At 50.9% G+C, this 25888-nt stretch overlaps 6 protein-coding genes across 9 annotated transcripts; 2 read left to right on the top strand and 4 right to left on the bottom strand.

The window, feature by feature from the left end:
* The first annotated feature begins 99 nt into the window (after positions 1 to 99).
* On the top strand, positions 100 to 4157 carry LOC108932145 (thioredoxin reductase-like selenoprotein T). The gene is made up of 7 exons (XM_018748363.1): positions 100 to 253; positions 362 to 657; positions 2420 to 2530; positions 2659 to 2785; positions 3218 to 3305; positions 3488 to 3649; positions 3769 to 4157. The coding sequence occupies exons 1-6, from the start codon at positions 251 to 253 to the stop codon at positions 3610 to 3612; spliced, it is 750 nt and encodes a 249-aa protein (XP_018603879.1). The 5' UTR covers positions 100 to 250; the 3' UTR covers positions 3613 to 3649; positions 3769 to 4157.
* Positions 4158 to 4625: 468 nt separating this feature from the next.
* Positions 4626 to 7616, top strand: tsen34 (TSEN34 tRNA splicing endonuclease subunit). Its single transcript, XM_018748330.2, has 4 exons — positions 4626 to 5452; positions 6312 to 6444; positions 6951 to 7226; positions 7337 to 7616. Exons 1-4 carry the CDS (start codon positions 5219 to 5221, stop codon positions 7522 to 7524), a joined length of 831 nt encoding a protein of 276 aa, XP_018603846.2. The 5' UTR covers positions 4626 to 5218; the 3' UTR covers positions 7525 to 7616.
* A 21-nt stretch (positions 7617 to 7637) lies between these two features.
* LOC108932116 (E3 ubiquitin-protein ligase SIAH1-like) lies at positions 7638 to 9227 on the bottom strand. Of its 2 annotated transcripts, XM_018748328.2 has the most exons (3): positions 8987 to 9227; positions 8575 to 8703; positions 7638 to 8343 (listed from the first exon to the last, which is right to left on the bottom strand). In XM_018748328.2, the coding sequence occupies exons 2-3, from the start codon at positions 8611 to 8613 to the stop codon at positions 7792 to 7794; spliced, it is 591 nt and encodes a 196-aa protein (XP_018603844.2). In that variant the 5' UTR covers positions 8614 to 8703; positions 8987 to 9227; the 3' UTR covers positions 7638 to 7791. The 2 variants fall into 2 exon arrangements, with proteins under 2 accessions (XP_018603844.2, XP_018603843.2); XM_018748327.2 differs by having other exon boundaries at positions 8575 to 9033.
* Positions 9185 to 14797, bottom strand: mindy4b (MINDY family member 4B). The gene is made up of 11 exons (XM_029255892.1): positions 14702 to 14797; positions 14318 to 14497; positions 13806 to 13925; positions 13605 to 13689; positions 13338 to 13525; positions 12568 to 12633; positions 12124 to 12194; positions 11909 to 11981; positions 11246 to 11422; positions 10097 to 10277; positions 9185 to 9991 (listed from the first exon to the last, which is right to left on the bottom strand). Exons 1-11 carry the CDS (start codon positions 14795 to 14797, stop codon positions 9849 to 9851), a joined length of 1380 nt encoding a protein of 459 aa, XP_029111725.1. The 3' UTR covers positions 9185 to 9848.
* Positions 14798 to 17600: 2803 nt separating this feature from the next.
* On the bottom strand, positions 17601 to 20767 carry clrn1 (clarin 1). Of its 2 annotated transcripts, none has more exons than XM_018748590.1 (3): positions 20383 to 20767; positions 18063 to 18246; positions 17601 to 17913 (listed from the first exon to the last, which is right to left on the bottom strand). In XM_018748590.1, the coding sequence occupies exons 1-3, from the start codon at positions 20633 to 20635 to the stop codon at positions 17601 to 17603; spliced, it is 750 nt and encodes a 249-aa protein (XP_018604106.1). In that variant the 5' UTR covers positions 20636 to 20767. The 2 variants fall into 2 exon arrangements, with proteins under 2 accessions (XP_018604106.1, XP_018604107.1); XM_018748591.1 differs by having other exon boundaries at positions 17601 to 17866; positions 18067 to 18246.
* Positions 20768 to 21464: 697 nt separating this feature from the next.
* On the bottom strand, positions 21465 to 25888 carry LOC108932288 (probable G-protein coupled receptor 171). 2 transcript variants are annotated; one of them, XM_018748545.2, is made up of 2 exons: positions 25765 to 25888; positions 21465 to 23574 (listed from the first exon to the last, which is right to left on the bottom strand). In XM_018748545.2, exon 2 carries the CDS (start codon positions 23537 to 23539, stop codon positions 22475 to 22477), a length of 1065 nt encoding a protein of 354 aa, XP_018604061.1. In that variant the 5' UTR covers positions 23540 to 23574; positions 25765 to 25888; the 3' UTR covers positions 21465 to 22474. The 2 variants fall into 2 exon arrangements, with proteins under 2 accessions (XP_018604061.1, XP_018604062.1); XM_018748546.2 differs by lacking the exon at positions 25765 to 25888 and adding an exon at positions 23750 to 23771.

Below are 25888 nucleotides of genomic sequence, written 5' to 3'. Positions count from 1 at the left end.
CCTAATGAGAATTAAACTGTGTGTTATATCTTTTTTAAAAATCACAATACTTAAAACAAGAAGCACTCAATTTTAAATAATTTTGCATAACATTTAAATAATGTTGAGTGTATAATGTTTAATGATTACATCATCTTGACAGATTTCCTCAAGTGTACGCCTTCAAAAGCAGGTTATTTTTACAATTTTGTGGCTGCTTCCCCAAGTGACCCCACAGTTATTGAAAGTGAAAGGAGGGAGACCAAAGAAAATGGCAAGTATTTTGAAAGCACGTGTAGCCTATCTATACAAAGTCACATGCATTCCAGGAAATTTTCTATTTTTAATTTTGGTTTTTACAAATTTGATCGTTTGTTTTCAGACTTCATTTCCCAGAACGTCCTTGTTGCGTCACTGTACGTCCCGTGCGTCACACACAAGCCCCGCCCCGCTGCTCTTCCTCTTCCTCCTCGAGAAAGCGGCTGTCCGCTGTAGACCGAGCAGCGGGGCGGAGAGGATGGAGAGGTTCCGGTGGCCGCGGTTCTCGGCGTGTCTCTTATTTGTCGGGCTTCCCCTCATCGGGCTCCTGCTGGCGTGCGGCGCCTCGGCCGATAGTGGCGGCGTGAAGCGGCTCAAGATGCAGTTCGCCACTGGGCCCCTTCTCAAGTTCCAGATCTGGTGGGTGGCAGCAGGAGGCAGCGCGCGCTCGGGCTTGCGCCCTCAGTCAGGCCTCTCCTCTTCAGTAACAGTAATGATTAGATTTTTATTTGATTATTGGACAGCAGGACCCGCGCCCTAACTCGTCTTAATCGGCTCCGACTCCGAGTAACTCGGGAACAGTCCGTTTGGACGAGTTGAGAAACTAAAACGATGAGATGATGAGCGGTGATACTGGTAACGGCGTCCTCACTGAGGCGAGCGGAACTGTTAGCTAAAGGCTAACGGCTAACGGCTGACTGACTAGCTGTGGAGGTTAACAAACTAACTGACTGGTTTGTCACGTTTGTGGCACATGGCACAATGATTCGATTCGGCGAATGATTCGCTTGCCAGCTGCAGCGGCCCTATTTTGTCGCTGTCCGTCTTCAGTACTGCCACAGCACAGGTCGGTACTGCTGCTGCTGCTGGTCGGCGGGTTGCTGCTCCCGAGCGAGAGAATCAGATCAGAATGTCGATACGATAGCGACACTGAGTGACTGACTAGACTAGTGTAGTAGTATTTTGGCTAATAAACATAAGCTGCCTGTACTGCTCTCGCCCCTTTACTCTAGTCTTTTACTAGTCTCTAACTACCCGGCATCTTCAACTACTAGTCCTTGTGTGTTTCCCGTGAGCGTGATCCGGCTCGTCGGGTTTCTTACTACTGGGAAGAGCAGCAGGTGGCGCAGTGGTTAGAGCTGCAGTTGTGCCGGGTTTGAATGAATCCCTTCCTGTTCTAGCACTGGTGATCGGGTACTTAAGACTTGAAACAATTATGTAAAAATGTTATGTTGCTTTGAGTATATAGCTGTATTAAATTCAGTGGTCAGCATATGGTCAGTGTATGAGGACTGTGGTCACTGCCTGGTCAGTGAACATTCTCCTCTAGCTCTGTGTTGCTGGCTGGACCAGTGGCTGTCAGCACTGGAAGTTATTCAACTTTTGGAGCTTCCTAGATCTCGGGATCCGTTTTTATCCACGTCCCGGGATAATCGGGGTTAATTGGGTGCCGTTTTGTTGCCTGTGGGGATTGGCGAAGGATTACCGAAACAGCCGGGATAACGAGCTTTCGCTTGGGGGGGCTGTCAGGATAAACCTTTATGCAGCTATTCGTGTGGTGTACATTGGTTTATACTGTGGTATGTGACAAATGGAGTGTAGTCTACAATCACATGTCTGCATCCAAATCTCTACTCCTCTTTGTATTGTTCTCTGAGATGTGTATCACTTTAGAGAAGAGCGCCTGCTAAATAAGTTAGTTTGCTGTGTCGATTATAGGATTACACACATCCAGCCTTCCCCCTCATACCGAAACATCTGTGTTTGACTTGCTTTTTATAAAAAGTTTAACCTCTCATATTAAGAATCTATTCAATTTTCCAGAAAACTGTAGTTGTTTCCATGGTTATCTTTCCGTTCTAACAGTTTAAACTGAAGAATGCATAGACTGAAATTTACTATGTTTGAAGGTGAATTCCTTTCCAGCGCACCTTGTTCCCAGAGTAATCGCACTTCACGACTAAATTAAGGGAAATAAAAATTTCAATCTGAAAACATGCCTTAACTCCCTTAGTAACCCGGCTTGTGTTGAAGCTGTGCACATCAGTGTCCGCTGAACCTCACTCCTGTGCGCAAATCCCCATCTTTCGACATTAGGTGGTCGAGACCTGGTCCTCGAAGCTTCTCGCATTCTTGAGGTTTGTAGTTTGTGTGCCGACAGCTGTTTCCTTGTTCTGCACAGCGTCTCCTGAGGATATCGGCGGGTGTTTGAGGAGTACACGCGGGTCTTGAACCAGCGTTACCCAGACATCCGCATCGAAGGAGAAAACTACCTCCCCCTTCCTGTCTACCGGTGAGTGTGGAAGGAACCTCCTGCTGCCATCACAGCTGTTCTGTCCTACCAGGTTAGACCACAAGTGTGACACTGTAACGACTTAACTTAAACAACGGGTGTTCTTGCTTTCACTTTGCCCTCTGTAGGTATATTGCTTCCTTCCTGTCCATCTTCAAGTTTGCTGTGATTGGGTTGATCATCCTGGGAAAGGACCCATTTGGGTTCTTTGGTATGCAAGCTCCTGGCCTCTGGGTCTGGGGGCAAGAGAATAAGGTAAGATGGAAGAATAGTTGTGGTTTATGGAGTTGGTTTGTGTCTTGTGTTTGAAGATCCACTGTGGTGCTACAGAAGGAATAGACCCTGGAGGATAGGGCTAAAGAACAGAGCTGTGGTGAGCTGAGAGACAAGGGGAGTTGGGTGACTGCTAAAAATACTATCCTGTACCTGTGTACTCCTTAACTAATGTCCAAGGGAAATCTTTGTTGACTGGTGTTCACTGGGAGAGCTCTGGGGACTGTGTGTGGTGGACTGATGAAAACACATCTTTTCCGCAAACATCTCTGGAGGGGCTTTGTGAAAGCAAACAGTAGCTCTTATTAGGACAAGCTTTTTGAAATGACTGAGCTGCTCCTGTTTCACACATATTTACTCATCAGAAGATCCCTGCGGAGCTGCACTTTTTAATTCTGTCTCTCTATCTTTTAGATCTACGCCTGTATGATGGTTTTCTTCCTCAGCAACATGATTGAGAACCAGTGCATGTCTACAGGTGCATTTGAAATCACATTTAATGGTACGTTTTTGAAGCTTTGAATATTCTAAAGATTCAGTGTTACATAAGATGGGCTCCGGCATGGGCAGGTTGTAGCACACTTTCTGCCCCACTGGAGAGAGACGCCGCATTGTCGATGTGGCGGACAAAAGGGGCAGCACCCTCTTCCTGTATATCTCTGAGTTCTGCTCGTCTTTGCACAGATGTGCCAGTGTGGTCCAAGTTGCAGTCAGGCCACCTTCCTTCCATGCAGCAGCTGGTCCAGATCCTGGACAATGAGATGAAGATGAACGTTCATATGGATGCTCTCCCGCACCAACGCTCCTAACAAGCTCCAGTTCCTGTGTGCAGTCCCAGGGCCCCCTGTATGTCTACATCACTCTCTTCCTGACTTAGATTTTTCTCTGTTACCCATTTTATCAGTTCAGGTTCCTGGTGTGCCATGCATGTGTGACTCAGCTGCCCTGTTTGTGTGAGACTGCAGGTTCGAGGTGTGCATATCCCCAGGCTGAGACGACGACTCCAATGAAGGTCTGCACTGAAGGCAGGACACTGCAAGTGCAGACTGGAAGTCCCAGTCGGTCGTTCCTCCGAGCCCCAGGACATGCTCCGCACCGCAGACTGAGGCCCCGCAGCCACACGTCTTACCTGTACTTCTGTTTCTGTGACGTTTAAATGAGAACCAAATCTCAACATTTTATCATCCGAACCCATCTAGAGCTTAAGTACAGTGATATGTATTTTATATTTGATTCAGAAGAGAAATAAGTTGCAGATCTGATTATGAAAGTCTAACGATTAAAATTAATTTCACAGCTGTTGTAATTTTATATTTCTTTTTATAGCTATGAAGTGGAACTTAAATGATATTAAAGTGGATTATGTATGAGGATGTGTGTTTTTGTCACTATTGTTTCTTCACTCTGTTAGAGGTGATTAGTAATGAATTATTAATAAATAACCATTTGACACCTTTTTCCAAGATGAGCTAGTGTTTGTACATCAAGGTACTTGCAGTGATCTACTTGTTCATACTGCTGGGTGATTTCAGTTCATGGTAAACACCTTGATCAAGGGTATTATAGTGTGAGTTGCAAGTGAGGGCTTTGTTAGTAAAATGTTGACCTTAATGACTACGCCACCCCCTGGCCCATGGGTGCTGTGATGCATGCACACACGCATTGTGTTATGAACAGCTCAGCCATCTTTTCCTCAGCCCTTATGAACAGAGAGAGTAGAACCCTCTGTTTCACCATACACAGAGGAAGCGGAGCTGAGTGTTTGTTATAAACGTCATTTCCGGCGAGAGCCGTACTTCCGCCGCCTCGCCCTGTTTCCTTAGGCGTGGCAAGCGCTCAGCGGCCGAAGCAAAATGAGTAACATTTTTTCTCTTTTTATTTCTTTAAACTTTCTTGACAGAAAACAGCGATGTCAGGGCGAATATAACACAGATGACGATTAATACATTAAATATAAAAGCATAGGTACACGTAAAAAGATTTATTCATCACAAACGGGGTAGGACGTTAACAGAAGCCCGGTTCCCACTATTCACATACAAAGCGCTGAGAATTGGGCGGGGCTTAGAGGGGGGCTGGGCGGGGCTTATGGCGCTTCTATGTTCCTGACGGCCGCCTGTGAGTGACGTCCTGTTTGCGGAAGTGGTGTCGCGCGGCTTCAGTGAACGCGTGGTCTCTCTTCTCGTCACTTCTTTTGCGTATTTTCTCAAGTTTTTCCGCTGGTGTTCGAATGTAAAACAGGATAGACTACGCGTGTGACTACACTGAGCAGCGGACCTGAATGACACCGCTGGCTGGGAAGCTGCTTCAAGATTAACAGAATTAAGGTTTAAACAGGCGGACTGGCGGAGGTCCGGTGGGGGGGACGGGCGCGGCGCGGCGCGTACTGGACGCAGAGTTATTAAAACAGCTGCCATGGACACGGACTGCGTGATGCACGCGTGCGGCTCGAGCGCCCTGCTGTGGCGCGCGGCAGAGGCGCGTGCGGCGCGGCGGGCCGGCATCGTGGGCACCCTGGTGGGGGCGCTGGCGCGACAGCCTCGCCAGAACGCGCGCCTGGGGAGACCCGTGGAGCTGCTGAAGGAGGAGGCGCGGCTGCTGGGAGAGGAGGAGGGCTGGGCGCTGAGCCACGCGCCGGAGCGCTCCGAGGTCAGCGGGGGTCACCGAGGGCTCGTGCGTTCGCGTCGCTTCATTTAGCAGATGCTTCCACACACAGCGACTTCCAACACAGCTCTATGTGTTACCAGTCCACACTATTTAGCGCGGTGACTTACACTGCTAGATACACTATTTACACTGGGTCACTCATCCATACATCGGTGGAACAGACACACACACACACACACACACACACACACACACACACACACACACACACACTATGGGTGAACCTGAGCAGCATCTCTTTGGAGTGTGGAAGGAAACCAGAGCACATGGGGAGAACAGGCAAACTCCACACAGACTGAGTGGGGATCGAACCCATGTCCTCTCGCCCCACCAGGCGCGCTGAGACAGCAGCACCACTCGCTGCGCCACCGTCCCACCCATTTACATGTACATTTGTAGTAAATGTGGTACCGGACTGACACCGCACCATTCCTCCGGCAATAAGAGACTGACTGGGAAACTTGTGCTCCGGAACTGAGATGTTTGCTCGCCTTGCAGCTCCTGACTGGGGTCCTGTGTCAGTGGAGTCCAAAGTGCCCACGGACAGCTCCTCCTCCCGAGTGCTCACTGAAGATGGAATATTTTTTTGGGGGGGGGGAGTGCATGAGGGTGTTTAGCTTGTGTATTTTACCTGTCTCCTTTCAACAAGGTGCCCTATGGTGTGAGGTTTGTACACTAAGCCTCTTACACTGATTTTCCCCTTTGCTCACTGGGACCCCTCGCCAATCTACCGTGTTTGGATAATAGTTTAGCTAATGGCTGTCGTGATGGCCGCTGCGCAAAGCCCTCCCGAGAGGAATCCCCTACCCCTTCACACCCGTGCCGTTACTCTTGTTTTCAGCGCAGCCCGGTGCCCCTCCCAGGGCTCGCAGAGCAGCACCGAGAGCGCATGGAGCACAGCTACGCCGAGCAGAGCCTGTTGGCCCTGCAGGAGAGGAAAGCGGTCCTGCAGAGGGTGTTGGCGGAGAAACAAGGTGAGGAGCACGTTCCGCAGTGCAGTCCAGGTAACCTCTCCCCGGGATGATGATGGCGATGGCAATGATGATGGCGGCAGCACGGTGACTGTTGAGACTGAACACTGATCAGTCTCTCTGAACAAACCCCACGAAACACATCCCTTGAGGATCTGGGTCAAAAAGCAGCAGTTTGCGCTTACTATCGAAGGGAAAGCGAAACAATGTCTACAAGAGGAGAACCCTTGTTGTGGTTTTGACACTTGCACAACATGCTGACTGTACAGTTGACAAGAGAATCTATGCTGTTGCTGTGGTCCCGACTCAAGTGTCTCATTTTATTATCGGAGATGTTCACATTTGTCCTGAGTCATATTTCTAATGAATGCTGGAGGATTAGGTCTTGACCGTCTCTGCTCAGCACTGTAACCCCCCCCCCCTCCCCGTACTCCGTTTACCTTTGTCGGTGGGCATCCGTGTTTTCTCACTGTACAGTGTGCACCTGACACCCTGTGAGCTCCGTTTAGGTGCTGATGATGACGACAATCGGGCCGTGCGGGATCGTCTCGGCAACCTCGACGACACCTTCTCCTTCCCTCGCTCGGCAATGGCCGTCCAGCTGAGCACAGCCAGGGCGGGTTTGGGTCACGACCCGGAGGAGCGCCGCTTTCTGGTGTCCGAGTTGCTGCGAACACGGGACGAACAATTCGAAATCCGCTTCCGTGTCTTCCGGGACCTCAGAAATAAGGGGTTTTATCTCACCTCAGGTGGGAAGTTTGGTGGCGACTACCTTGTGTACCCAGGTAGGTCTCATGGACATTTGTGGATGTGTGCGCACACGCAGACGCAACCTTGCCTGGTTGATGTTCCTCTGTCGAGTGCTAACATTAATGCTAAGCCACCCACTCCCCAGGTGACCCCCTGCGTTTCCACGCCCACTTCATAGCCTTGTGCGTTGCCCTGGAAACAGCGCTGCCCCTATGTGACGTGCTGGCCCTATCCCGGCTGGGCGTGAACGTGAAGAAGACTGTCCTGCTTTGTTCCCCCAGCAGCGAGGGTACCGTGGCATACACATCCTTGCAGTGGAGCGGCATGGCGTAGAGTCGAGTGCAGGACCTGGGCCACGTGTTCTTCGCCCATTCGTTTAATAAAATGTTCTGCTGACTTTATTGTAATATTCATTTAAAATGACCAAGTTTTACAGACAGATCCTGAGACCTTAAGAACACAGTGAAAGTTGTAAAAAGCCCCCCTGAAGAGGGCCTGTCCTTAGAACCGCTCTTGATGACAGCGCTTCAGTACTGCAGGCAGGATCATGCAGTCAGTCTCTCTCACAAAAGAGAGAACAGCCACACACCTGTGCAGGTTTTAGGTGTAGCAGATGGAGACGTTGATATCCAGGTTGCCGTTTTCAGCAAATAAACGTGCGGTGGCCTTGTCAAACACCAGGCAGTCAGTGTTCGTGATCACCGAAGCCACGCCCTCAAGGATGGAGCGGGGCGAGGCCTCCCAGGCAAGGAGCCGAGAGCTTTTGCTGAGCTCCAGGCGGTAGACGAATTTTTTGGCCTGCTTGCGCGTTCCAATGAGGAGCACGAGGGCAAAGAACTGCTGGTGCTCGCGGGGCCTTTCCCGCTTCTCCAACACGAGCAGGAAGTGGAAACCGAAGCAGGACTGCACCATGACCCAGTTGATGGTGCCGGGCAGGTCGACGCCGGCGGCCGTGAAGAGTATGTCCTTGCCTTGCAGCGTCGTGATGGACTTGTGCTGCTGCTTCAGGTGGGGGACGACGGCGTCCAGGGAGCCCTGCCATCTGCAGGGTGTTCCTGGACAAGGGCAGGAGTACGGCTGGAACTTGCACAGCTCCTCGTGCTCCAGCTTGGCCGTGCGCCGCAGGGTGAGCGGGCAGCCGGTGGTGGCAAACTGCATGCACAGGTCAAAGGTCAGACAATCTGGGTTGCGACAAGTGGTCATACAGGTCAATGGGGAAAATTCCCTGATACGAGGCTAGGGTCAGGGTCTATAGAAACAGACTTCCGTGCACTTTCATTTTTTAGGCAAGACAGTCGTTAACAGGTAATGGTTCAGAAGATGGTTAAATAATTGTAACATTGGCCCTGTTGGCTGGTCTTCGAAACAGGCAGTCGGTCACACCTTGCAGGGCAACGGTGGGCTGGAAGACATCTCCTTCATGGACTTCTCACAGAGCCAGGGGGAAGGGGCTGTAGCGCGTCGGGACGCCAGTAACCTGCTGGCACGGGCTGGAGGTCAGGTTGAATAGGGCTGAAACGGGAGGTCAAAGAGTCTCTTCAATTAAAGGTCAGTTAAAGTTAGTTGAACTATAGTCTGTCAGCGCCGTATTTTCTGTAACCTACTGAGCTTCAGAAGGAGAAGATGGGTGTCCATCCCTTAATGTTTCGGACTAGTTTAACAGCTGACGCTTCATATTCTTCATGCCTCATACAGCATAAAAGCACGAGACGTCTGTTGTGCACCATTTCTTGGCAATACCCACTCTTTTCAGTTCGTTCTTATGTCTCACATTAAGATGGTCACACAAACATACCAAGTGTGCTGATGTAGTAGAAGGACTTCCCAGTCAGAGGCTCTGATGGATCTCCAAGAGGTCTTCTCCTGATGTTCAGTCAACGAGCCCACGGTTCAGATATTTCACTGTGACCATTAGATCAAACGCTGCAAAGACTATGAGGTATAAGTTCACCTTTTAACCAGCTGAAACTGTCCTTTTTCAGCGTTAAAAAGGTTTTTTTTTTTTTTTTTTTGAAAAAGAATTATTTCAAGAGTTTTCTCTGTTGACCTCAGTAATGAAAGAAACCACAAAAACAGCTGAATCCAAGGAGCCATTTATTTCCGCTCCCCCACACACCCCAATGAGAGCTCATTACACCGATCACACGCATCTGGACACTTCATAATGACACAAACAAAGGAAGTTCCACATAAACAAGTGAGAAATTACCCATAGATCTTTTGATTTAATTTGAAATTACCCACAACATGGGCTCAATCATCCAGAGGTAGTCAAAAATACTAAAGTGTGAGGACTTAACCAAAAATTTGCCGTGAGAAAGTAAAAAGGCATCAGATGGAAAAAAATGACTGAGTTACTTTAAATGCGAATAAAGCACTCATAGTGGTAGCTAAATATATATATACATATATATTTTTATACTTTTTAATGTAATGTGAACACAACGGTGGCAATATAACATCACTTAGTATATATTTACATGTTAGGACCCTTTATTTCACGTGTCACATCATCATGTTTTTATCCATACTTTGTTGTTAAGCACCAGATCTATCAGCAATGTGATTGACCATAATGGTGTGTGTGTGTGTGTGTGTGTGTGTGTGTGTGTGTGTAAACTGCTAGTGTCGATGAAGGGAGGGGCAGCGTCACGTAGCTAAAAAAATGGAACCGTCCCATTCCAGTTAATAGCCGCCCCCTCCCACTTGGTCCGAATGGTCATCTCCACGGAGGGGAATCTCTTCTCGGGGTCCTCGTGCGCATCCAGGGCCTTCAGCTCCCAGTGGTGGGAATGAGTGTCTAAAATCAGAAGTGGAGCAGATGAGCGAGAGTTGAACAAAAGAAAGAAAAGGGGAGAGAGAGAGAGAGAGAGAGAGAGAGAGAGAGAGAGAGAGAGATACCTACCTATGGTGAGCAGGGCCGCGCTCCTCTGGGTCGGCTGTCCGTTGTAAAAGTAGAGCTCGAAAAGGTGCTCCATCCTCCAGTCGGACAGCAGCGAGCGGTTGGGACTGAAGAGGACGCTGCAGGTGCCGTTGATACAGCACACCCAGATGGGCAGCCTGGGGGTCTTGAGCATGCTGCCCACCTGGAGGAAAAGGGGGCGATACATGTGTCCACAGCAACGCGCGAGGTTAAGTGGGAGCGAGCGCTTGGTCAAAGGGTCAGCTCTGCGGCGTGGGAGGCAACGCGGGGTTTCGGGGACAGGAAGAGACGGTGCGTCGGACCCTCTCCCGTTCCGCAGACCGCGGAGAGCGACGAGGAAGACGGTCCCTCCTCGCGGCGAGCCGGGACCCCTCGTGCGCATACCTGGGTGTTCGGAGCCCCCAGGCACGGTGTAAATAAGAAAGGCCAATAAAGAGCCGCGCTGCAGAGCTGGAGCAGGGGTGTTGGTGCTCACCTGCGGCTCCTCGATCCCTCCTCCTACCCCACACATCTCACGTATTTCACGAATACACGCACGCTGCAGTCAGAAACCGCTTGTTCCGAGCGGGGTCGCGGCGAGCCGGAGCCTAACCCGGCAACGCGGGGCGCAAGGCCGGAGGGGCACCGATACCCAATGCAAGCATAACAATAAGACAAAATCGTAATTCTAAGAAATTGTATTTTATTTACCGCGCAGCGCAGAAAACAGCTACGCGTCGACTCGGAGCCGCTGATATTGCACGGAGGTGGAAGGTGGCGGAGAGGAACGACTTCACCGATGGTCCGAACCCGGCAGATTCTGACGGCATCACGTACGGCTTTTTCACCTTCCGTTTACTTCCCTTCCACCTTTTCCGCTTTGAAGCACTTAATTCGGCGCGTATTGATCGCGATCGCAATCGGCCGGCGTGACGGCGATGCCCCGGCGAACGATCTGAACCGGTAGACGGGCGCTCTTTTCACGTCAGAAGAGTCTGTATCAGCGACGAGTTCACTACTCAGAAGTTCTCAAGTCAGGGATCGGTTGTACTGGGAGCCTCTTGTTGTACTTTGCACCGAGCTCTGCTCTCCAGCCTTCGGGAGCACGGTGACTTGCGGCGGTGCGGTAAAGTGCAGGGTGAAGCGTGGTACCTCGGGCAGCTTGCCGCTTCCCCCTCGCTCCCGGCTCCAGTGCAGGTAGCCGATGTCGCTGCGGGTCAGAACTCCACGGAGGGGCCGCTCCAGCAGGCGCCCGTTCTCATCATACTGCACGGTGCCGTTGAAGACGTTGGGGGTGGCGCGGCCTGTGAGGAGCAGGTTCAAGAGCGCCTGGGGCGAGAGAGAGAGAGAGAGAGCTCCAGGATGGGTCTCAAACCAACAAACCGACACACGCTTGGCGCAAAAGGAGCACATCGCTGCGGTACATTCTTTGAGATCACGTTAGGACGCGCTGCTTATACACCCGATGTGTGTTGAGTGCAGTCAGAGTATCGCTGTGCAACACACACCCCCCCCCCCCGTTCGCGCGCACGGTTTCCAGACCCAAGAGCCGAGTGCCGAACGCTCACTGGCTCAACAGCCGTGTCCACGTCTCCCGCCTACTTCGAAACCTTTACGTCCGGATAGGACCAGCGGCGGCCCGGGTTCGGGGCTGGGAGGGTCCTGCCTTGGACCTTTGAGGAAGGGGGTTAAGTGGACGGTGTCCAGTAAAACACTCCCCCGTGCGACCGGGCGCAACTGTTTCTCATACCAGGGTTAATAATGTGTATCCACTGGGTGTCGGGGGATCAACGGGCGGCGGCGGCGCCCGCGTACCTGTCGACACGCGAAGCTGCCGAGACTCGGCTGCAGGAGCTGCGAGGTCGTGGGGTCCAGGTCCTCTCTTAGCCTTTGAGGGAATAAAAACATGCGTTTTGTCCTTCTGGACAAATCCAGCTGCGTGTGTGTGTGTTTGTGTGAGAGAGAGAGAGAGAGAGAGAGAGAGAGAGAGGTAGAAACTGGCCCTGTCTGTGCTGACGCCCTGGATGTACCTGTCTGTGGTCCTGGAAAAGATGAGACTGTAGAGCAGCAGGATGACACCATGACTGCCTTCCTCCTTGAACTACACATACACACACACACACACACACACACACACAGATTAATAGATAATACAGACGCAAACACAGACAGCATGACCCCACAGGAGTGCTTCTCTTTCGGATAAAGGCGGAAACACAGAGCCTACACCCCTTCGGGTACCAAACACGTGATAGAGACTGACATGTAATACAAATATGATGATGATGATATGATGTCATCATGTAATATGATGATGATGATGTAATATCGTGCACAATGAGATAATTTTTCATGGCGCTGTAATCTGCACACCTGAACTGAAGAGCTATTTATTAACTGCACAACATCAGCAACCCGTCCTTTATTGCTCTCTTCAGTGTCTGAAAATGTGAAAAAAAGTACTTATTACTCACACATCGAATGTGTTCGTGGATAAAATTCCGAACATCCTCTTTTCTGCTGAAGCGAAAAAGGTGTAACTGCAAAGAATAACTTTATGTTAGTAATAAAATGCAAGTTATTCCCAAATGTTTTCTCAGGGTTTCGGCCACCGGTGAAAAAGCAAAGTTATCGTGGTTGTTTATGCCGCCTCGGAGCCCCGTGAGCGTGTAGCTCTTCTAGCCCAGCGCCCAGGGACTCCGGGATGGGCTCCGCACCACCCCAACCCTCACATAAACCCTCATGAGTTGATAACAGTGAACGAGTATTCCTGGCGTGAGCAGGTGGGCGGGGCTCCCCTTGACAGACGGCTCTCCAGAACACACACAAACTAGACTCATCCATTATCTTTTACTCTTTGGACTGTGAGAGGAAACACACACAAACACGCCCCCGGGAGAACATGCAGACTCCACACACACAGAGTGGGGATCGAACCCACCTGCATCTGCTGCCAAAGAGCTGAACAATTTTAGCATAAAAGGGCGTCAGTTTACGAGTTCTGGAATGCTCCATTGTAAGGGTTTTTCCGGAACATGTTACTACCTTTGTAAGATGGGGAACGTGGTATTTACAGTATTTACAGTATTTATGTAATATTTAAAGGGGCCACGTCCCTTTTTTCTTTGCGCTGCGTTGCTCCAATAAAGCCCCTTTTGTCCTCGACACCCACTGTCCTCGCTTCTCCGTTCCCCCATACGACTACGTCCACCCCTCTCCAGGCGGCCCTGCTCCTCCTACTTGCCCTCTCGGTGACGCTGTCCACTTTGTAGCCCAGTGGGGGGTTGAAGCTCGTTCCGCAGGTCACCAGGGAAACGGTGGCAGCCTGATCCTCGCCGGCCGTCCACAGGACATTGGCCAGAGCGGCGGTCAGGGCCCGATCCTGTTCCTTCTCCCCAAGGCTGCGTACAGACAGACACGCAGATGGGCGGCCTCAGTGTCTGGAACCCACGCGACCCGCAGCGCCCCCTACTGGCCCTCACCGTCCCGTGGTGCACATACACAGGCAGACCGGCACGGTGGTCTGCGTGGGGGGTGAACAGCAGGTGTTTGATGATGTTCGCCTGGATCACCATGTGAACGGCACGGGTTCCACCCTGCAGGGGCACACACACACACACACACACACAGGGATACACAAAGACCGATGCACACACACACACACACACACACACACACACAGACACACCGACACACACACTGCTGTACTCACTCGTTCTGCCTCCAGGGTGTAAGACAGTTCGGAATTTGGCTCCCTGAACCTGAAGGAGGATTTCTTCCACTCGTAGCTAAAGATGCGGAAAGTATTTCCGAATAAAATCTTTCTGAGCTCCTGTTCACAGAAAGATGGAGTTAAAAAAACGAAATATGAGAAGACAAAACCCACTGAGTCCCTGTACTTTTAAAAAGAAAATGTGATTCATAGTGAAAGGAATTATTTCTGATGATACATAAGTGACCCCTGAGAAGGTACTGAGGACAGGTGAGGACAGCCCCCTGTGACACACACACACACACACACACACACACACGTGTTCCAGAAACCCATTCTTTTGCTGTCCTCCATGTCAGACCCATGAATAAATTAATACGGGAATATAAATTAATAAATGAGAGGCTGCGGCTCTGTGGCTGCGGAGCTGCGCTGATGATGGGACGCGGTTGCGGTCGATGCGCACATCTGCACACGCAGGTGTCGCATTACGGCTCGGGTCCCGGACTTACCACAGCCTGCTCGGCACTCACGGGGAGACCCCCCGGGCCGGGGGAGATGGTCAGGGTCCGAGGGACCGAGAAGGGCGGCGACGGGAGGGTGGGGAGACCGCGGGGGTGCTGGGTGCGGGAAGGTGGTCTCCTAGGTGCGTCCTCCCCGTCTCCTTCCGCTTTGCCCCTTTCCACAGGCTTCTGCAGAGAGAACGCACGCAGGAGATATCAGACGTGTGACCCATGGTCCACACACACACACGCACGCGCACGAGTGGACACAAGGTTACTCTGACACTAGTTCTCGTTCCTGTGCAGCTGGACTCTGCAGAGTCCCAGAGAGAACCGTGGTGCGAGAGTGTGTGTGAGCAGAAAGAGATGCTGCTGGAGGGGAGACGCACTCACATGCAGGCTCCTCTCCACATCGTCCTCCAGGAGCTGGATGTAGTTGGGGAGTCGCGGGGGCCCCACTGACCGCACCAGCTCCTGAGGGTCCGTCATGAGGCACGGACACAGCAGTGCGCAAAGACACGGGGCGCCCCACACACACACACACACACAGGCGCACTGTCACGCAGGACGCAGATCCGGACAGCAGAAGAAAAGGCCTCAGAGCAAGAAAAGTAAATCAATACACCCTGTGCCTGAGTGGGCAGATCAGGTTCAGTAAGGAGACAAGGTGCCTCACACACACACACACACACACACACACACACACACACACACACACACACACACACACACACACACACACACTTCCCTTCTGGATGAGTGAGCAGGTCACTGTGTTCAGCACTTATTACACCTTTTATTAATAACAGCTTTTGCTCACAAGCCTCAAATCGAGCAGATTAGAAACGATCGATTTATTTAATGCATAAATAAATTCAAATTGTACTTTTGCTGAGATGTAAGTCGCTTAGTTTGGACAAAAGCGTCTGCTGAAAGTGAAGAAATGTAAATATAAATGTATTGTTACATGATTTTACAGAGAGACGGTTGTTCTGCTGCTGCAGTAACAATAATGTCTTTTAACGTGTTAAGTGGATGAGAAGAATTTCTGTCAAGAAAGATAGAAATAAACAGAAGAAAAACCCACCTTCACAAAACAAGTGTGCGAGTCCAGCCTGGAATGTGGAAGAGGCAGGAGGATGGAAATTGACATTCAGTATATAATAATATAATATAATATAATATAATATAATATAATATAATATAATATAATTCAGAAGTGATTGAAGTCAACAGCAGCAGCAACAACAACAATATAATAATAATAATAATAATAATAATAATAAAAAAACACCGGCTTTTCCTAAGAATCCGAACCCGTGAGCGAAGGGAGAATAGAGAACACGGCCGATTTGTGTGAAACACGGGTTCGAGCGGAGAACATCGATCGAAAGAGGAGGAGGAAGAAGAAGAAGAAGATGATGATGATGATGAGGAGGAGGAGGACGAAGGCGCGGTCCCCACCCGCGGAGCCGCCGCGCTCCCCTCCACCGCCCCAGCTCCGACACCTGTCTCAGGATGTCCTCCAGCTCCCTCCTGTCCGGCCTCGATCCCTCCTCCATCTGGCTGCACTCGGACACGCGCGCGTCGCGAGACGCCTTTCAACTTTAAATTAAAGGGGCCGCTCGGCTTCTGAGAGGCTTCGCTGAGCGCCGCGCATCGCCCTCCTCTCTCTGTCCTCCTTAGTTTCAGGCACCGTTTCATTTCCCGACCTCAGGTTCGACTCTTGACCCAGACGAACGCGTGGCCACAATAATGGAAACACTACCTGTTACCTGTTGCCTTCAGGACAGTTTCGGTCCTTCGGTCCTCTTGGGCCAGAGACCGTGTGTAGACGTTCTCGAGAAGCTAAATGCTCCATTCCTCCAGCCAGGGGCTGATGGAGGTGCAGATCCACTTACATTTACTTTTATTCGCTCAGCAGACGCTTTTCTCCAAAGCGATTTCCAATGAACTCTATGTAGTGTTATCAGGCCACACACCTTATTCACCGCGGTGACTTACACTGCTAGATACACTACTACACTGGAACCGTGAACCTCCCATAAATCTTCACTGACTTTTTACCAGGTGTGGGACAAAAATACAGCAAAATGCTCGGTTTTTCTGACAGATCCCCCCCATAAACTGGACTCTTTCAAGCTCTGCTGCTGTCTTGCATCTCCTGGGAGCTCATTGTCATTCATGTTCAGCTAAGGCAGCCTGACCCGTGCAGGCGCCGGTCCAACCGTCCACCGTCCACAGAAACACACGTGTTCCTATTATTCTGTCCTCCGTGACACGAGGCACAGAGAGAGGCTTCGTGTGGCTGTAGGTGTCGGAGACCTGAAAGCCACTCGTTCCTTCGCAGAACCTTCGCACGGCCCCGGAAACCTCCGTCATGCGAACACGGTCCGGTTACGTTACACGTGTGACGCTGTCACATTCACATTTGCAGTAAGAAAGTGAGCGAGATGCCTTTGGAGCCATGGGAACGTTTAATGCAAAGTGTGTTTTCAGCACTGTCTGCTGACGACTGAGCTGGACACGCAGAGCAGATCCGCGGTTCACGTGTCCGTCGCGACGGCGTCCCCAACTGCTGCTTTCTGGAACACGACCTTTCGTTTTACTGCAACATCGGGGAATTTCTCAGCCCTTTTAATCATACAAATGTGAACAAAGAATAAACGGACACATATTTAGACTACAGCACAAGTACTTTCTCTGAACATGATTAAAAAACACAACTTTGTGTCTCTTTAACAACACTTGGCACATTATTAGTCAAACTTTTCTCTGGATATGTTTCCATTTCCTCGGTTACAGGTACTTTTTTGCACACACCTTCATAAATCTCTTATCCTCATCAGGGCCCCAGTGGTCTGGGCCCTATCCCCGAATCCCTGGGGACCAGGCAGGATCTGTACTTCGTACTGTGGACGTCCCATCGCCGTGCACAGATTCCATCCACGAAGGAGACACCGGATTTCACCGAACCTCATAAAACTACGGTGTGGTAATATTCTTCTGGTGCCACCAATACTTTATATTATTAAATACTATTTTTTTTCCCAGGAGTTAATACAAATCCGACAACTAAGTCCAGTGTTTGCAAAGATCAACTCAGATGGTGGTCACATACAAGGTTAGCGATACTAATAGTGAGGTATAAAATAATAATTTCTATGAACGTAACACGGGATATTTCCACATTCTCGCACTCGGGGAAAAGACTCTCACTCATAATCTACCATCGTTTCAAAGTACGAGGAGGGACCCGGCGTCTGCAGCCGAATCCCGACACGAAGAGCCGTCAGTACATGAGGTCGGATGCCCCGGTGCTCAGCTCCGGCTCTTTGGCCTCCTGGAAGGGGAACTGGATTCCCGCCAGACGAACGAGCAGGATGTTGACGGCGTGTGTGAGGAAGACGAAGAGGATGATCCAGAACGAGCGATCAAACTGCTCCGCCTGCGTCTTGTAGACGAAGCTCCTCTCGTTGAAGTTGGCGATCTTCTCGGACAAACGGTGAACCTTCACCTCGGACGCAAAGAGGATCATCGCCAAACTGCCGCAGAGGCCTGCCGCACAGAATTCTGGGTAAGCGTCACCTTCCGGCACCCTGGTTCTCCGGGCTGCCGATTTAAATCACAGCGAGGAGGACACGACGGAGACACCGAGACCGCAGCAAAAGGAGAGCGAATGTGTTTGGAGGGGTGAGCGCGTATCCCTGCGTTTCACTCCGTCGGCCTGTGTGTGCGTTGCGCGTCTGAGAACTCACAGGAGATGAGGTTCCACAGGTAGAGGCCCAGGGGGCCGTGCAGCGTTTCGTAGGGGCTTCCGAAGGCGTTGTACAGGCAGAAGGCCGACGTCACCGAGGAGAAGACCACCAGCAGAGCGCAGAACAGGAGCACGGAGACGTGGAGGCCCATCGGAATCACGCCCATCAGGTCCGGGAAAACTGCCGACACACACCTGCCTGTCACGGACCCCTCGCACGGAGTTACACGCAGTCGTCATCGACGCCACGCAGGGCTCATGTCGGAGGAAGGCATACGAGCGCCTTTACCATTATTGTTACTTGGCTGCGCTCTAAGGATGGGGTAGCGCTGGTGCCTCGTCGTGCCTTGGCTGTGAGTGAGTGTGGGTGTAGGTTCGAATCCTGCCCTGGGTGTGCTCAAAGACTATGGTAAACTACCACTTCCGTAGCCCGTTTACCACGAACACTGCCGCTGTGGTCTGTGAGTCGGATTCAGCCGCACGGTACTATTTACCCCGTAAAGGGCTACGCGGCGAAGTACTGCTGAGGCCCAATGAAACGCTTTACTTTGTGTTACCGTATTTTCTTGTGTCCACTGGAACTGATACATAATAACCTTTGTGGAATAATTATGACGCCCGTTATTCGGGTGAAGGGACAAAATGAGACATATATTGTTGCTAATGTTTTATATCAATTTATGGAAGAGTGACACATTTCTGCACGTGATGTTGTTGTCAAGTGGGGAAAAGTTGCTGTTCTGTGGACAGGACGAAGTGGACAAACAGAAGTGTTTTTAGTTGCTGGAACAGAGAGTAAAAAAGTCGCTCACGAGCGCAGTGATCGCCCCGCTGCTCGGTCGGACTCGAACTTGCTGCTGTTTGCTGCACGCGCTCTTACTGGTAATACTGTACGGTATTACCAGTGTAAATGTTCATTTCGGATTATCGCAAAGAAACAACTTTATTCACCTAAATAAATGTCCTTCGAGGGGCTCGGATCTTTGTCTCTTTGTCCTCAGCGAACCCCCACCCCCATTCTGACCCGGTCTGACCCGGTCCGACCCGGTCCGTACCCGAACACAATGATGTTAACTACGTTCAGGGGAAAGAGTAAGAGAGTAAGGACCGATGCCCTGGTTCTGGACTCGGACAATGGACAATGACGTCCAGTTCCATTCCTCTTGAGTCCTTCTGAAGCTCGTCCAGGACTCATTAATGAGGAATTTGGTGTGGAGCGGCGCGCGCTTAACGATCCCTCACTGCGCGCTCCCTTCTTGCGTAACGCGGTCCGCGCGCAATCCGTCACCACGGAGACAGGGGGCTGAGGGGTTCGAGTCTCGCCATAAAGCCGATAGGAGGAGCGCGTGTCTCCACCCCCACCCAACCCTCCCAGTACACCGACTGATTCTCCCCGTGTTTTACCGCTTTCTTGGTCACATCTGTGTTGGACAACGAGCCCATGGCATTTTGCCCGGGTCTCGATCCGAGTCGCTGCTCTTCATCACGGGAAGGAAATGGAAGCGAAAAGGTCACCGGTGTCCCGACACGCGCATAAACACTACAGTACAAACATTTATTTCTTTTATGCTTTTCTCCCCCCTACAGCAGCAGCAGCAGGGTTATTTTACCGTGTTACTTCAGAGTAAGTGCCTTCCTTACACCATCGTATCGATACACTGACTGTACGCGTTTGATCACTTTCATCTCATCCATACACGTACTGTGAAGTACAGCAGAGCCATTTACTGTACTGTACTCTACTGTACCGTATTATACAGAGTTTGCACCTTTGCTGTATTTATACGGATATCACGGTACATGTAAATAGTTGATTGTTCTTGCAGCGCTTTAAATTTTCACCAGAGCGTTCAATAATTAATCAATAATGGATCAATAATTAATCGTCGCGCTGCCTTGTTTCGGTGTTCGGTACTTTACCATGAATAATACATGTACACCTGTACACGGTGGTGTTACCCTGCTGCACCCTGCTTGAGTGCGGTCCGCTTGGGGGTTGTGTTCCACACACCTGTGGCTGTGTGTGTTGTGTGGTGCTGTGTTGGTGTGTGTCCCTCCCAAAATTGTGCGGCCCCCTGTCTGTCTGTAATTTCTTCTGAGTCAAATATGAAACCACAGATGATCACCTAATTATCACCTTTTTACCAACTTTATTCCTAGACATTTTCACAAGTTTTCCTTTTGGAGTGTATGGGGTGTATGTAATAATTATTATGTGTGTGTGTGTGTGTGCGCGCGTGAGCTCCCGAATATGATCATTCATGCTCTTTGCTCTTTACTACTTATGTCTGACACACACACACACACACACACTCACAGGAGAAGCGCAGCGGTCTCCCCCCGAGGCCGCACTGCCGCAGTCTCTGTCCGTGGAAAAGGCCGTAGGCGACTCTGCCCACGAACTGCTCCAGCTCGCTGTCCGTGGCGTTGACCAGCTCGGCGCCCGTGTGGCACAGGATGGAGCCCTTGACCCACTGCGGGCTCCCGACGGCCACGGCCGCGCCCAACACGCACGCGAAGCTCAGGGCGCCGCACACGCAGAACAGCGCCTTCTTCTGCCGGTTCGACATGATCGCTACCTACCTGTCCCTGCTGCTGTAGCCCGACCTGTAGCCCGAGCTATAATAAAGTGATCTTTATTATAGCGGACAGACGCACGCTGACTGAGTGACCTGCTGCGGTTCGAGCGGCTCAGCTGCGCCCGCCGGACCGCTCCACCCCCCCAAGAAGCCGGAGGGTTGTCAATCAATGAAACTCGGAGGCGTTTTTCGAACTCGGGGTCGCTGTAGAGGTGTGAGATAAACGTCCTTCTCCGAAGCCCCGGCTGCTGCTCTGCGATGGACCGACTAGTGTCTCCCGAGAGGAGGAAGTTCGCGAGAGCGGCGGTCTGACTGCGCGCTCCCGAGGGAAAGCCACGGAACGGCGCGCTCCCGAAACGTCCAGGTTGGGACGGGCGCTCACTTTGTATAGAAATCTATTAAAAATATATTTCGGCTATATTATAAATGCTCTATACGCTGCAAATCAAATGTGTCGCTAATGTTTGGGTAGCGCGAGCTGCGTTAAAATAACGGAAAGAATGACTTTGTGCCTGCCTGTTGTTCACCATGGTTGTAACCGGCTTTTCGTGAAATTAAAATTGGCGTTTAACTGTGGCTCTGTGTGTCACTGTGTAGCAGAGATTCATACATTACAGCAACAGATAAGCTGTTTGTCACTCATACTTATGACGCCTTATGGGTACAAACAAAGTATATTTAATTATATTACAAAACAAATCTCCACAGATATTGTTGTCTTCTCTCGAGAATGAAACAGAGGGGATAAAAAAAACCCCAAAATATCTAAAAAATATATTTTCATATGTAAATAATCTTCAAAATCACACATTAACTGGGGTACAAATATATTCAGTTTGAGGTATTGATGTATTGAATCCATGATCAGACAGTTAAAATAATTAACATTTTAAACCATTTCACTAAATATTTCATTTAATTGACCTTTTTCATCAGGTCCATATTGTTGAGTTTCAGAAACTCGCCTTTCCCTAAGAACGCGCTGTTCATCTTTTTTCCAGCAGAGGGACCTCGGTGCAGTTCCTCAATTCGCCAGCAGAGGGACTCGCTGCAATTCCTCAATTCGCCAGCAGAGGGACCTCGCTGCAGTTCCTCAATTCGCCAGCAGAGGGACCTCGCTGCAGTTCCTCAATTCGCCAGCAGAGGGACCTCGCTGCAGTTCCTCAATTCGCCAGCAGAGGGACCTCGCTGCAGTTCCTCAATTCGCCAGCAGAGGGACCTCGCTGCAGTTCCTCAATTCGCCAGCAGAGGGACCTCGCTGCAGTTCCTCAATATTTCAATGAGCGGGACTTCAAGGGCCATGAAGTTCCTCCTTTCGTCGGACAGAAACTTTGAAGTCCCTGTAACATCAGACTGCAAATGTGTGTCATAAAACAGTGACAGCTGGCGAGTCAAAGTTATGGTTTTGCATCTTGCACTGCTGTATGAGTGTTTTCCAGGCCTCCAGCCTTCCCAGAGCGCCCCCACAGTGCTGCCCCCCCCAGGGTGTAGTGGGGGGGTTGTGCTGTACAGAGGGAAGCTGGGCTTTTAAAAAAAGCGACAATTTCTCTGCAGATCACATTTGACATTTGATGCTTACAAAAGGTTCACAGTCTGACCTTCACTGTGGCACCATTGACTGTACACAAAAGTGAATAATGATAAAAATAATAATACTACAGCAAAATAAAAACACTCCAGGTAGTTTCAAATATGTGTTTTTGTGCCATATGTCTGTGCTGAATTTAGGTTATTTAGGTCAGTTTTGTGATCTTGCACAGTTGTTACATAGCTTTCTCTTTACTGGCTTTTTTGTCTGTTCACCGCCACCTCCCACCCCCCGCAGAGCCCTCAGGCATCGTCGGCCTCTGAGAGACAAGCGAGGGCCTGTGGATTCTCCTCCTGATGCGGGGAGGGCTGCGAGATCAGCTCCGGACTGTTGAGGGGAACCGCCTTCCCCGCACCGAAGGCCTCGGTGACCTTCTGCCTGAAGGAGTGCGACAGGCAGTAGTAGAGGATGGGGTCAAAGCAGATGTGCATGATGGCCAGCATAAGAGTGGACTCCTTGGCCAGGAAGAGGCGCCGGGCGAGCTGGCAGCCGCTGAGCACCTGGTTCTGCGTGAGCGTGTAGGGCGTGCGCACCAGGTGGTAGGGCACGAAGCACACGACGTAGGCCAGCGTCACTCCGGCGATGTTGCTGGTGGCACGACATGTGCCCGCCTGCGCCGCCTGGTCCCCGCCCCGCCCCGCCCACAGCCGCTTGAGCATGAAGCTGTTGGAGAGCAGCACCACGACGCAGGCGTTGAGGAAGATGGCCATGCACAGGAAGTTGGTGAGCGTGTGCCAGTGCAGGCCGAGCTCCTGCTTTAGCTCGGCGCACCTGAGGTGCGGCTTCTCCGCCAGGGACTTGATGGGAATGGCCATGTTGGGCACCATGAGGAAGAGCAGCAGCGCCCACACGACCAGCGACATCATCCTGGCAAAGCCGACCTCCTGGATGCGGAAGAGGCGCGAGTTCTGTGCGATCTGCAGGTAGCGGTCGGCGCTGACGAAGGCCAGGAACACGATGGAGGCGTACATGTTTATGTAGATGAGCACGGCCGACACCTGGCAGTGGAAGATGCGGAGGCTCCAGGAGGCCACGCCCAGGTCCACGGTGATCTTGAACGGAAGGGCTAACATGAGCAGGAAGTCGGCGGTGAGCAGGTTCATCAGGTACACGTTGATGCACATCTTGGCGTTGCGACTGTGGCAGAAAGCCCACAGAGCCAGCAGGCTGCCCACGATGCCCACCAGGAAGATGAGGATGTAGAAGAAGGTGAAGGGCACCATCTGATCGTCGACCCTGCAGCCATGGGTGCTCTCCGATTGGTTGCTCGAGTTTGGCTGCAGGGGTAGAGCTGCACTCAGAGTCATGGTGGAGGCAGGAAGGAGTGTGTCAGGCAGCAAACCTGTGGAGGAAACCAACGTTCTGACCACAGCGACAGAGAAACACTGGTGTGACCACAGTCTCAATTCTTCGAACTCTCTGAAAGAAGCAGTGAGGACAATATAGAGACGAGCCATGCGAAGCCCACACACGCCTGACTGTCCACCTTGGCACCGGTGAAAGAAGGACGCCATCACCTGGTTGGACCTTTGCCTTCAGACACTTTGGGGCTGTAATCCTCTGCTCTCCTGACCGAGGGGCCGGTAAATTTCTGCACACAGGAAATGAGTTTAGGAGCCCAAACCGAGTTCACGTTCACGTTCGGGATGGTTCAGGTTTCGAGGACTCGCTTGGAACTGCTCCGAGTGCGTTACACTCTTGGCCCTTTCGTTTCATACTCGTCTGTCTTTCCAGGTGCTTCGTCCTCTAGCTGAGAGATACAGGTGAACAGAGACCCCTTTTACCTCAATGAGGTGTGGACAAGCTGCTCCATGCTTTCATCTGGAGCCAAATGGATTAAGGTAATGCTCTACTGGTAGGATGTCCATATGGGACTGGTGTCCAGCCTGCAGTTGGTCCAGAACTCTGCTGCTAGGACTGGAATCAGGAAATATGACTATATATCACAGAGGTTCTTCTCATTAAACGATCCTCCTCTTATCCGACAATCAGCTAACGGCGGTGCTCCGAATCACCTTCCTGACAATTGCTACATTCCTGAACAATTCCTACGATTCTTGGATCCTGGATGTCCTAAAATCTCAAGGACTAACAGTATGAGTTCAGTGTGACCTGCCTGTCGCTACAGAGCCCCTAAACTCTCGAATGTTCTGCCTTCCAGGCGGTATCAGGAACACTCCCACACTCTCAGCTTTTACACCCAGGCTTTAGTTCTGCTCCTCACACTTGTGTCCACCCATATGCTGCATTCTTCATTCTTAATTACCAGAGTAAAGACCTTGAACGCATCCATGTGAGTAGAGGCTCTTTTCTGTCACCTACCAGTACGCCGTGGGGGCCGACAGACCCTGCTGACGCAGAATCCTCGATCGCATCTCATTTCGCCCCCCCGTTGAGGCTCGCAGGACCACTGTGCCGTGTTGCCAGGAGCCAACGGCTGCGAACCGTGACCCTCCATAGACCAGAACACAGTGCTGTACAGGTTTTTTTGCCCTAGACTTGTCCGCACAGGTCCCCGTCACTGCAGCAGAATGGCCAGGAGGGGTGGGCTGCCACCGGTACTCGCACCCCCCAGGGGTTTATTTTCTCCCTTTCTCTGTGGTTTGGGAGTTATTTTGTTTTCCTCTCCTCAGGCTCTTCAGTTGGGATAACAGCTCACTGTGCAGGGATCCTGGGACCCTGTCCAGCGCTGAACTGAACTGCACTTCACCTTCGCTCCTCTCTGATTACCGGGTTTTACCTCCAACGGGAACCTTTCCTCTAACTCCGAACGCGGTGGCTGAGAGAAACTTGACTCCGAGTGACTCCCGCAGGTTCACCGACAACCTGTGACAGCTTAGCTTCGGCCAGGAGGGTCACGAGGGACCATCGGGGCCCACGGGGGTTTTACAGCAGAAGGTACGGGTTCGAAGGACATATCATAAAGCATCATAGGAGCTCAGACTGACGATTGCAGGGCTGCTCTTTCACCTTAAGAAATAGACTCGAAAGGCCTCTTAAGCATTCAGGCTGTATTAATACACAATTTCATCTTGAAAAAAGTTCACGCTCAAGTGTAAATGAACAGCTGATACGGTGTGAAATCTGCAGTTGAAAGCGGCTCCGGTCGGTCTGACGGGAGTGACTCTGCAAACCTCAGCATTTGCCTATTATTTACAGAATATATCTATTTACATGTATATGAAAGCACCTACTTCAAAAGTTCATACCTGTAGATGAAATCAGCAGCAGAGAAATGTTTAAATATCAAAGAAGAATTCAGGTAAAACGCTTAAAGTGAGAAATAGTCCAGTAGAATATTGGAAGGCAAAACTGTACATACATGTATAAAACAGATAAATTAAGATGATGAGATGAAAAACAGTTTTTTACATTAATTCATCTGTCAGACATTTTTCTCCAAACGACTCACCACGAATATCCGTGGGGCCGAAGTGACACCTTCTCAGCCCACTGTTTGAAAACGGTTTTTTTCTCAAAGTGTTTGCGTATTTCATACCGATGTCGCACCCGGGGCTCACGGACAACTCACCTCATGCTGGAGTTCTCGTCTCCGGGGCCGACCTGCAGCACGTTGGCCTTTCAGCTCCACGGGCGGAGTGTGTGCGCGCGCACGTGAGTGAGAGTGTGTGAGTGAGGTGTTGACGGCTCGCTGT

The sequence above is a fragment of the Scleropages formosus genome, chromosome 10 (genome assembly GCF_900964775.1).
Source record: "Scleropages formosus chromosome 10, fSclFor1.1, whole genome shotgun sequence".
In the NCBI taxonomy this organism is placed as follows: Eukaryota; Metazoa; Chordata; class Actinopteri; order Osteoglossiformes; family Osteoglossidae; genus Scleropages; species Scleropages formosus.
Note: the sequence above shows the minus strand (reverse complement) of the source record. Positions and strands in the feature narration are given on the sequence as shown.